General features: G+C 54.2%; 1 protein-coding gene across 1 annotated transcript in view; it reads right to left on the bottom strand.

Moving 5' to 3' along the window:
- ADCK3 (aarF domain containing kinase 3) overlaps nt 1-11,218 on the bottom strand; it is a 20,927-nt gene extending 9,709 nt beyond the window's left edge. The window contains exons 1-3 of the mRNA XM_008584514.1: nt 11,039-11,218; nt 7,306-7,716; nt 7,032-7,098 (exon numbers count right to left, since the gene is read on the bottom strand). Coding sequence (XP_008582736.1) covers nt 7,032-7,098; nt 7,306-7,716; nt 11,039-11,215 — 655 coding nt within the window. The 5' untranslated portion in view covers nt 11,216-11,218. The remainder of the gene's footprint in view (nt 1-7,031; nt 7,099-7,305; nt 7,717-11,038) is intronic.
- Between the last annotated feature and the right edge of the window lie 883 nt (nt 11,219-12,101).

Raw genomic sequence — 12,101 nt, forward strand, 5'->3', positions numbered from 1 at the left:
GGAGCCGGCATCGGAATCGCCACCCTCGGTGTTGCTCCCGCACCTCGCTCAGCCAGTGAGCGGGAACCGGTCTGTATGTGGGATCCGAACCCTCGGCGGGAGCGCTGCCACACTCCCATACTGTAGCAGTGCGCCACTGGGCCGGCCCATGAACTCATTAAATTTTAAAAATCTAAAGAAAATAAGTTTAAAACGTGTTTCTGCAACACATTTTGCCACTACAAGGCAACAATGCCACCTCTGCGTCTCCAGCTGCAATGGCACTGCCAGCCTCCCGGGCCTCTGTGACAGCTGCATGAGTCCACAGGAACAACGTGCACACACCAGCCCAGCACGTGCCAGCACTGCAGACCATCCACCCTTATCATCTCATCCCTGATCCAAATGGTTAACCCCCGCCGAGCCACGTATGCATGTACATTTTCTAGCAGCCCCATTAAAAACGGTAAGAAAAAACAAGTGAAATTTATTCTAATAATACATTTTATTTAACCCGATGCTATGGTTTGAATGTCCGCACCCAAACTCATGTTGAAACTTAATTGCCACTGTAACAGTATGAAGAGGTGGGACCTTCAGGAGGTGATCAGGTCACCAGGGCTCTGTGCTCACGAATGGGTTAAAGCCATTATTACAGAAAGGATGAGTCTGGTCGGTTTCCTCTCCGTCTCATGCACACCCTCGCCATGGGATGCCTTGCACCATGGGATGGCCCGTGCCATGTGCCAGCACCCTGCTCTGGGACATCCCAGCCTTCTTCCCATGAGCCAAATAAACTTTCCAAATCACTCAGTCTGTGGTATTCTGTGACAGCAGCAGAAGATGGACTAAAACACCCAAATCCAGAATACTATCATTTCAGTAAGTAATCAATATAAAAAGTATTAGAGATACTTATGATATTTTTGTGTGTGCCTTGAGTGTTCAAAATCCAGTCTGTATTTTACACTTGCAGCATATCTCATTTTGGACCAGTCACATTTCAAATGCCCAGTGTGGCTGGCTGGTGGCTCCTGTCTAGGACAGCACAGGGCAAAATGCACCAAGCTCTGGCAATCACAGGAAGAAGCCAGTTATCTGGAAATGGCCCCTAGGTGTGACAGCCACCCATCAAGGGCATCTTGGGATAGAGGTGCCAGGGTCTGGGTGCCTGGTAGGTACCCCGGCTATGTTTTCTCTCCGACCATGCCCCTCAGCTCCAGAGGGCACGGGGCACAGAGCTGGCAGCCAGAGACCCTGATTAAACATTAAGCCCCGCGGCCGGCCCACCTCCACTACGCAGCACACTCTCTGACTCAGCAGAATAAATGGGAACAGGAAACATTAACCTTCCCACTGTAGCGACCTTTACCAGTTGCCTCTCTGTGTCCAGATTCTTCTCTGCCTACCGCGAGTCTAAACATCCTACAGAAGAGGCAGGTGGCATCACAGGTTATCCAGCCTGGCCATTATGAGCAGATGCCACAGCCGGGGGGAGGGGAGGGGGATACACGGAGCCAGCCCCTCCTTCTACCTCCTTCTGCAGGCAGAGGTGTGTCCCCCACCACCCCTAAGCTGGACCCCCCTCAAATGCTCTGTCACACTGTTCTCTGGCCATTTCTAGGCTCCCAGGCAGAGCCAAAGCTCTCCAGTGGCAAAGACCTGTTATTAAACACCAAAGGAACATTCCACAAAGAAAGCCTCAGGCTCCTTCTGTGGCCCTACACGTCCTTCAGGACCAACCCAGTGCCAGGCCAGAGTGCTGCCAACTGACAGGCAGACTCCCCACGACAGGCAGGCAGCCCAGGTGGTGAAGCCAGACCCAGCCAGCCAGCAACCCTGACCTTGGCCTCACGAGCTCCTGCTCTAGTGAACCCAGAATGAACTGGCTCCCCCGCACCCCTGGCCCCTGGCTTCATGCGATGCTCAGGACCCCCAGCCAGGCTCGCTCTTCACCCAGAACCAAGAGGTACCTGCAGGCGATATGGGGAAGATAGACTCCCCGGGTCCTGCTTGGTGTGATTTCTCGGAGCCCAGGCCCCCCAGCCAGGACCCTTTCTCCCTCAAGTCCCTCCAGAAGTCATCAGAGCCAAACAAGGCCCTCCCTTGAACGGTCACTCAGAGGTTTAAAAAAGCCAAAAACAAAACCCCTTTCAGCAACCAGGGCCCTTCCTAAGCAAGCTGGATGAAAAGTGCTTACGAGCAGGAAAGAGTAAGTAAACGTTCCTGTGGCTTTGGCTCTACCTGGCAGAAACTCTAGGCATGTGTACAGAGCAAGGCTCGTGGGAGGTTCCCTGCAGCAGCAAGGGGCAGAGGGAGATGTAAGGATAAGGCGACAGCGACGTCACTCACATGGCACTGCTGTGTGCCAGGCACTGTCCTAGGCCCTGCTTTTATCAGTACATCTCACAAGCTTCTGATACAAGACAGAGTCACTGCAGAAAAGGCAGCAGGGCTGGGAGACTTCCCTTTGCTTCAGGGTGTCTTGAACCCTCAGTGATTCAGTCTCCTTCTCCATCACCACCTGGCTCTTTCCAGCCGCCCAGCCCCAGAGGAGAAGAGGGGTCTGGGGAGGGGCCCCAGCCCACAGCACGGGAGGACAGGGAGGAAGGAGCGGTTGAGGCCACTTCCTGTGGCTTGTTTTCGCAGGTTTGCAGGATCTGGCCTCCATTCCCAGAAATGGACCTGTAGAGGAGGGAAGACCTAACAGCCCCTCTGCTGACTGCAGGGCAGGGGCCTAATTACGGGGTGTGTCAGGCTTAGACTTCAACGTGCAAGACAGAGAGGCCTGGGCTCTTGTCCCAGGGCAGTCACAAACAAGCATATGGCCCAGGGCGACTGGCCGACTTCCTGGCTCAACTTCCTCATCTGTAACTGGAAAGAATAATAACCGCCCTTGTCTCCAACACAGAGCTTCTGAGGGGGCAAACTATACAGAAAAGCCCCCTTTCAAGAATGCTCCTGGGAAAGCAGAAACTATGCTCGTGCATCCCTGCCAAGGGTGCAGAACTTCTCTGGGATCTAGACTAGTGCATCCACCTTGCTGCGGTCAAAGTGCACCCAGGAGAGCCATGCTGGCACTACAGGAAAAGCAGTGAGTGCCCTCAGGAAGGCAGGCTGGGGCTCTGCGTGCCACTTCTCGAGGGGAGGTCAGAGCATATAGCGCTGCCACAGGGGAATATGTGGATTTAAAGTGTTCTAATGTACCAGCATTACTGGGGAAGTAATTAAAAATAATCACTTATATTGTACTGTAATAACTTAAGGATGCATGCTGTAATCTCAAGAGTAACCGCTAAATAATAGTAGAGGAATATAAAACATAAAAGCTAAAAACATGTACAGAGAAAACAGGTCTTAAAGGTAAGATGTGGGAGAAGGGAACATAACAGATGGATCCAACAATAAACAAAAAAGTAAGATAGTAGATATAAACCCCAATACATCAGTAATTGCATTAAATGGATATTCCCATTACAAGACTGAGATTATCCATCTATACTTAAAACACAAAAAACAACTATATACAAGAGGTCTTCAAAAAGTTCATGGGAAGGGCCGAGCCCGTGGCGCACTCGGGAGCGCGGTGTGGCCGGTCTCAAAAAGGACAAAAAAAAAAAAAAAAGTTCATGGGAAGATTTGGATGATCTTTTAATTCAATTTTTCCATGAACTTTCTGAAGTGCCTTGCATACTGCTCATGAAAGATATACTTTAAATATAAGAACTTTAAAAAGTTGAAAGCAGAGGGAAGGAAAAAGAGATACTACGCAAACATTAACCAAAACAAAGCTGGAATATAGTTATAATCATATCAGACAATGTAGACTTTCATGAAGATAAAAAGGGGCATAACATATAATAAAGGGGTCAATCACCAGACTATAAAAATTCTAAATCTGTAGGCAACCAATAACATAGCTTGGAAACATAGAAAGCATAAGTCAATAGGCTAAAAGAAGTATGTAAATCTACAACTTTAGCATATGACCTTTAAATGCCTCTCTTTGATAGAATAAGCAGACCACAGAAATCATTAAAAGGTCTGATCAATTTGAATAATAAACCGGACTATACAGACAGATCACTGCTCCCAACAATGTTAAAATTCTTTTCAGGTACACATGGAACACTTACCAAAATATTTTCATTTGGAGTCAATGGTAAAACCCCTATTTTATAGAAGGGAAAACCAAGGTAGGGCCCAAGGTCGCACAGGAAGCAGGGCTGGAATTACAACCCAGATATTATGATGACCTAAAGCTCAGTTCTGACCCCAAATCCAATATATGACCCTATCCTTCAAACCATTCTTTAACAAATCTAACATCCACAGATCACCCTGCCCACAGCATCAGAGCCATATTGTCCCATATCCAAATTGGACTTAGGACGCCTGCCTCCATTTCAATATCAAAATGAACCCCTGGAACTGGTTCAAACCTTTGCCTTTGACCTCCATACAGCTGAATACTGCTGTTAACCTCCCCAAACACTTGTCTGGGTCCCTGCAGCAACCCTACCTCCTGAGATCTAGAACAATCCCTTTCCTTCGTATCTCCAGAGTAAAACTTCCTAAAGCCTGTCAGCCTACACCTCAAAAACCCATCACCCCTATGAGGGAAATAAAGGCTAAGAGTTTTCTAGGAGAACAAAGTAGAGCAGTGGTACTTGCAACTGTTTAGACAATGATTCACCAGTAAACCATGATTTTCACATTGCGATGAAGAACATACTTAAATAGTATGTTTATACTCTCAAACAAAAATATTTTTGCAATGTATATAGTTCTAAGGATCTGTAATATTGATCTGATCTTTTCTATTCAATTCCATTCTGTTTAGCTTATTTTTGAAATCCTGGCCCTGAACCACTAAACTGATTTCACACTCGCTTAAGGGTCATAACCTATAGTTTGAAAATATGTGGGTGAGGCAGAAGGCCCAGAATTCACCCCTGGGGCCAGAACAGCACGTTCTTTCCTGATCTGACTCCTCTTTGCTCCCATCCTGCCTCCTCCAAGCCTGAAACACTACCTGCCAACTGCTTGGGCAGCAATGTGGGCATCTCTGAATCACAGCTGTGGGCAAACTTCCAGCACACAGACACCCACAGACGGCTCCAGGAATCAGGCAGCTGTCAGCAAAAGCTCAAGAGGCTTCTGATGGTGCAAAGCACCTACAAGATCAGGGCTTCCCCTCACCCCAACCCAGGCTCCCTCTGGCTGCCCACGTCCCCCACCGTCGGAGGAAAGCCCTCTACCCTGGTTTTTCTCCTACACACCTTCCTATATAACCCCTTCCAGGTCAGTCTCTGTCTGCTTTAATCACCCAAAAGGGCCTGACTTTTGCCTACTTCACCAGGACTTTATGGTGTTCCACCAAATTCTAGTTCACCATCAAGACTTTCCTTCTGACCCCCTTCCCGAAACAGAACCTCCCTTACCCCCACTGCCTCTCCCTAATCCAGGAGAGGATTGTACCCATCCTAAAATAAGCAAACTCAGCCTTCTGGGGACAGGGCTTGCCACAGAATCTGAAGTGAGGGAAACGGGGGTTATAGAGAAAGACTACAGATGTAAAATAGGTGGTTCCTGCCCTCAAACTCATGGGGGAAAGGCAGGGCTGGAGGGAGAACTTCCATTCAATATTTTAATAAGAAATAATAAATGTTACCCAAATACTAGCCACTGCACAAAGCAAAAGCACACACACAATAGCGGGTCTTCATGACCCACGTGGCACTAGGGTCAGCATGAACCGAGCCGACCTCTGTTATATACAGCCTTGCAAATAACTACTCGCCCAAGGCCAGTATATGAATCAAGCTGCCAAAACTATTGCTTTCATTAATTATATTGCCTGAGGACAGCTGAGCATTGAAGAAATGCACTTCCAGAACTCCATCATCCTACCGCAGAGGAAATGGTACTTCCAATAGGAACATCTTGGTTAGTAAATAAGCAATAGATGTGACAACACAGTGCCATAAAAGCAGATACAACTACTATAAAACTTCACTGTAAAATGATCCTTCAACTCGTATAAAAACAGCACAAGTGTACTGGACGCAATGGCTACTCAAACCTCCAAAGAAAAGCACAGATGAAGCTCACAACACTACAGTGCATTGAAATGACTTGAAATGATGGCAGCTCAGGGCCACAGCATCTTGTCATTATTTCACTGACAAGCTGCAGGCCTGTGGGATCCAGCAAATGGGCTCCCCAAACGGCTGGTCCCAGGGGCAAAAATGCTCTGTTTAGGAGCTGAACAGCCTCACTACCCGCCTCCTTCCTGCTGAGGCCTCCACAGCAGCCGAACAGCGGTGGCGGTGGGGCTGGGGCAGGGGACCTGACGCTGCAGATGCCATCCCCAGAGAGGCCCGACATGCAGTCCAAGCTCACGCGTGGCATCAGCCACACACCAGCCCCCAGGGGGAGCCAGGCCAGAGCTGGAATCTGGTAACTGCATCATCCAGCGGAGAAAACATCCCGTCCCCCAACAGCTAATGCAACAGCAGGCACTGCCACCTGCTCTCCCATTTCCTCTTTCGGATGTGGCATCAGCCACACACCAGCCCCCAGGGGGAGCCAGGCCAGAGCTGGAATCTGGTAACTGCATCATCCAGCGGAGAAAACATCCAGTCCCCCAACAGCTAATGCAACAGCAGGCACTGCCACCTGCTCTCCCATTTCCTCTTTCGGACATTGCTGGGCCCCCACCCGTCCCATCTCTATGCAGGCCCCAGGGTGGCCCTGGCGCTGCTCGGCCAGGATGGGCTGGCAGGGGTGGGGAGGCGGCATGGGGCACAGCCACCTTACCTCCAAAGTTGGCCAGCCGCCCAATCCGTGTCACTGGCACCTTCCGCTCACNGTCCCCCAACAGCTAATGCAACAGCAGGCACTGCCACCTGCTCTCCCATTTCCTCTTTCGGACATTGCTGGGCCCCCACCCGTCCCATCTCTATGCAGGCCCCAGGGTGGCCCTGGCGCTGCTCGGCCAGGATGGGCTGGCAGGGGTGGGGAGGCGGCATGGGGCACAGCCACCTTACCTCCAAAGTTGGCCAGCCGCCCAATCCGTGTCACTGGCACCTTCCGCTCACGAGCCCGTTCACTGAGCTGGAGGGAGGAAAGAAAGAGACCTCATGGGATCAGCAAACAGGACCCACCTTCTGGGGTTCCCCCACCCCCCAGACACCCAAAGGCAGCAGCGCTACTAAGAAGAGGCCTCCACGTTCCTAAACTGCCCCGAGCTCAGCATCCACAGAAAGTCCCCATGTGAGTGGGACCCGCCCAGTCCCGCCCGGGGGACCCTCGCGGACACACCATCTGCTTGTGTGGCTTGCTCTCAGGGCTGGCCTTGGCCTGCCGGGCCTTCTCAATGTCCTCGGCCGTGAGGCCCCCCACCGGGGACTGGTCCTGGTGGAAGAACCTTCGCTGAAAGCCCACGGCACAGAATGACTGTCGGGGGTCGGCAAAGAGCCTCCCGTGGACCCCAGCCAGGGGGGAGGCGGCCTGGCCCGGGAGCCCAGCTTCCCTAAAGGGGCCACTGGCAGCGTAGGCAGGAGCGGGGCCCTCGCTGGGGGCATGGCCCGGGGACGGAGGCGGCGACAAGTCGGGGGCAGAGGCTGCAGCGAAGTCCGTCGAAGCTCCTGCCGCCTGTGGCCCTGAGAAGTGGAGCTCCGACTCCGGGCCATCGAAGCTCTCAGGATGAGGCTCAGCATGTCTCTCCTGACCCTGCAAGGGACAAAGGCCAGCGTGAGAGGGGCGGCAAGCAGCCAGCGGCTCTCCCTGTGTCCCCTGCCACCCGCTTCACCCTTCCAGAAGTGACACCGATGCTATGCCCAAGGACCCTGCATCCTTCCCAGCCTGGGAGCCAGGAGCCGGGTGCCAGTCCTGCTTCTGCCAGGTGTCTGCTGATGCCCAGCCGGGGCCAGGCCAGGTGCACGCGGCACCCAGCAGCAAGTCCCTCACCTGTAGGAGGGGACCAAGCTGGGGCCCCAGGGCTTCAGGGAGGGTAAACCAGGGCAAAAGACCGGCAAGCTTCCAGAGGTGGACACAGCCAAAGGCCAGCAAGAGGGGCACACGGATGGGGACCACCTGGCCCCTGCGGCCGCACCTCCCTGCACTCGTGGCACTTGCCAGGCTCTCACTGGAGTGGTGGCCGCAGCCGGGACCAGGCCTGGCCGTCCCCAGGAGCTCGGGGTCAGGGCGAGGAGGGGGCAGAAGAGACACCACCTCTTCCCTGTAACGGCCACCGAGGCCTGACCTTCGGGCCCAGGTTCTTTCTACTTTTGAACCAGGAGTGACCGTGAATGAGTTCCTGAGCCTTCTCTGCCACGTCCTCATCTGAAAATAGGGCTCCCCAGTGCCAGCATCACGTGGGGCCACAGACAGGGCCGGGAATGGCGCGAGGCGGCTGTGACTGCAGCAGCCCTGACTCCTGAAGGGGCCCGTGGCCTGCACTCCCTGGTCCCCCTGAAACGGGTCACGTGCTGCCTGTGGATTGTGCACAGGTGGCAGGAGACACGGAGCCCTCTTCTAAGACTCTGTATGACTAAAGAGACAGGAGGAGAGAGACTGGCTGTTACTCTGCACAGTTGGGAAACTGAGGCAGCGAGCACTGATGGGCCTGGGAAAGGCCACCAGCCAGTCAACAGTGTAGCAGGGACCCAGAGCCAAGGCATGCCCTGCCGGCCACACCAGGCCACCTGACAGCACTTTTCTCAGTAAAATAAACCACACTGAGAGTCACCAGGCCCCTCACAGACGGCCCGGGAAGCCCTGGAGTGAGGGTGTCCAGGGCGGGGACATTCCCCCTCCCCCCACGCTCCCACGGTAACCACCTGGCCCTGTGTTACTAACACCTGCTGATGCGGCTGCGGGGCCCCAAGGGCAGCAAAGGGTCCCCAGTGTCTCGGTGGGATCCAGCCTCAGTGAGTGTCTGCTCAGTGAGTAGGTGAACAGATCCCTTGAGGAGCGGGAGGGGGACAGGGTCTCAGTCCTCTGACCCTGGGTGCCCTCAGGAGAAGGCAGCACCAGGACGCTGCGTGTGCAGCACCAAAAGGAGCAAACTGGGGACGGTCGCCTGCTTGGGGGCCTCCTGCCTCCGAGGGATGGAGCCGGTGTGGCCTGTCCCTCCCACTCATGGAGGCTACATGCTGTCCCACTTCCAGGGAGGCCAGCGAGCTGGGGCAGCCTCACTTTCTGAGTGTCCCCCAGGCAGACACCCAATGGGAAGGCGGTGGCTCCTCACCCCAGGAAGCACTGAATGAGGCAGCTGGGCCACAGCACAACCTCGGCACGGGGATGGCAAAGAGGGGCGTCTGGGCTGGCAACAGGACAACAGTTCTGGTCCTGTCACTTAATGATCACAGGTCTCGTGGCAAACTGCTGAGTCTCAGTTTCCTCATCTGAGAAATGGGGTAACCCTCCAGCCTGCCCCAGCCCCAGGACAGCAGTGAGATCACAGGTACAAAGACTTCTGAGAGCTAAAGGTATACACGTGCCATGAGAGAGACAGTGTCAGCGAGGGACCCTGTGAGGGCAGGAGGGAGGGGCTGGGAGTTCTGAACCCGACACTGGCCAGAGGCTTGGGGACCACAAGACCTCACGGGCTGGAGGAGTGACGGTCAGGAGGTCGCCATCCACAGAAGACAAACAGGGCCCTGATCTGCAGATCCCCACATGCATCCCATGGGCCACCAGGATGGGTGCTGGCAAGTGGGTGGGGTGGCAGCCCTGCTCATGGCCACCCCTCCAGCACTCCCATTTCCTTGGATGTAGGATGTCGCAGCCTCCAGAACCTCTGCACAAAAGGCAATCTCCGTTCCAGACAGCACGAGGGACATGGGAGGCTGGAGGTGAAGCTACCTTCAGCAGGGCTGTGCCAGCTGCCACCCTGGGCAGGAGAGCCCCTGACTCAGGTGCCCAGAGACCCTCTGCAAAATGGAGGAGAAAGCCGAGGCTCACAGGCTTGGTGGGAAGAGCAGTCGCTGAGCCAGGCTGATCGCCACATGGCCCAAGATGTTTCATTAAATTCCTCTGTTCAAGCCCCACCCCCTCACGCATCCGCCCCCACCCCCGTGTGATGCTGTTAGGAGATGGGGCCTTTGGTGGGTGATTAGGTCATGAGGGTGGGGCCCTCATAAGTGGGACAAATGTCCTTCTAAAGGAGACCACAGAGAGCTCCCCTCGCCCTCTCTCCACCATGTGAGGACATAGTGAGAAGACGGCCATCTATGCATCACCAGACACCAACCGTCCAGAGCCTTAATCTTGGACTTTCCAGCCTCCAGAACCATGAGCAATAAATGTTTGTTGTTTAAGCCACCCAGTCAAACCCTCCTACGCAGCTGGAGGGACTGTAAATTGGTGCAGCCACTATGGGAAACAGTATGAAGGATCCTCAGGCCACTACAGATGGAACTGCCATATGATCCGGCAATCCCACTGCTGGGTGTACACCCAAAGGAATGGACATCATCATGTCAAAGGGACACCTGCACTGCCATGTTCATCACAGCTCTGTTTACAGTAGCCAAGAGCTGGAACCAGCCTGGATGTCCACTGACGGAGGACTGGATAAGGAAAATGTGGTGTATATACACAGTGGAATACTACTCTGCCATTAAAAGGAATGAAATTCTGCTATTCACAGTACATGGATGAACTTAGAGAAAATCATGTTAAGTGAAGAAAGCCAGGCACAGAAAGAGAAATGTTACATGTCCTCACTCATAAGGGGGAGCTAAAAAATAAACAAATGAAAAAAAAAAAGACACAACAATCACAACAACAACTTGAACTTCCAAAAGGAGAGAATGGAACTGAGGCCAGCTGGGGGGGGGGTATTGGGGAGAAATTGGTAAAGGGCTGCAGAAAATAAATGAACAAACCACCCAGTCCCCACACAGGGCAGCCACAGCCTCACACAGGGACCCCACCCTGCCCCAGAAGGTCAGTGAGACACACTAGCCGCTGGGCTCCCCGGCCCTGGTCTCACCGAGAGCACGCAGGCCTCTTCCTGCCAGCACCCCCCCCCCACCAGCCTGCTTACCTGCACCTGCCCCAAGACCACGGCCATCTGCTCCACGGCTGTGGACTGCAGGGCCCTGGCTGCCAGGATGAGCTCCCCACCGAGGCCCAAGTGCTGCAGGTGGGTCTCCAGGGCTGCCCGGGCCAGCTTGGCAAGGCCTTTGACCACCATGATGGCGTCCCCCAATGTGGCAGCCATCGTCCAGGGCTGGAAGAGAGGAGGCCAAGTCAGGGATGGGGTTCCACACCTCACACTGGCCAGCACGACCCTTCTGATCCAGGCTGACCATGAGAAAAGACACAGCCAGGGCTCAAGGTGGCTGCCTCGCTCAGGTCACTGGGCAGAACTGAAGACCGTCCTTCATGTGTGGTGAACTCAGGGCTCCCCACATTCCCTCCCCTGGGCCTCACAGCAGCCCTGTGAAAACCTGGGGTGCAGGGAGGTGAAGTAATGTGCAGCATGACTGGGACTTCCATCGGTGCTGACTCCCACCCCAGCGGTCTTGGTCTGGACCAAAGCCACATGCTGGGCCGGGAGCACCCGAGTCTGGGGACAGCTCCCTGCAGGCCTGGGGCTGCTCAGCACGGCGGTGCCCCGACTCAGACCCGCAGAGGCTGGTGCCACCAGTGCCTTCCCCAAGGCTCCTGCTCCGCCCCACGGAGCCTGTGACAGACACCCACAGACTGAGGGACAACCCAGGCCAGACCCACAGTGCAATCAACTTGGAAGATCCTGACCAGCATTAAAAAGACATGAACAGCCACAAGATGCAGCACAGAAAAGCGCATCAGGGAGCAGCGTGGGGAGCCCTGTCCCCTGAAACCGGTTTTGCTTGGTTGTGCACCCTTCTCTCTCCCTCTACTGTGTCACAGTGTACAACGTGCTTCTTCAAGTCATCAGGGTCAGAGAAGTGACAGCCACGGTGCACGGCGTGCTCAGCCTGTGGCTGTGGCATCAGTCATTGCTGGGGCTGCATGCTGGGGGTTAAGACAAGCTCCTGTTAGCATCCTGGAGGCTGCAGGAGAAGACACGAGGACGAAGGGACAGCAGGAGACCCTCCCACTGAAGCGTCCCTGGAGCACTC

The sequence above is a fragment of the Galeopterus variegatus genome, unplaced genomic scaffold (genome assembly GCF_000696425.1).
Source record: "Galeopterus variegatus unplaced genomic scaffold, G_variegatus-3.0.2 Scaffold3290, whole genome shotgun sequence".
In the NCBI taxonomy this organism is placed as follows: domain Eukaryota; kingdom Metazoa; phylum Chordata; class Mammalia; order Dermoptera; family Cynocephalidae; genus Galeopterus; species Galeopterus variegatus.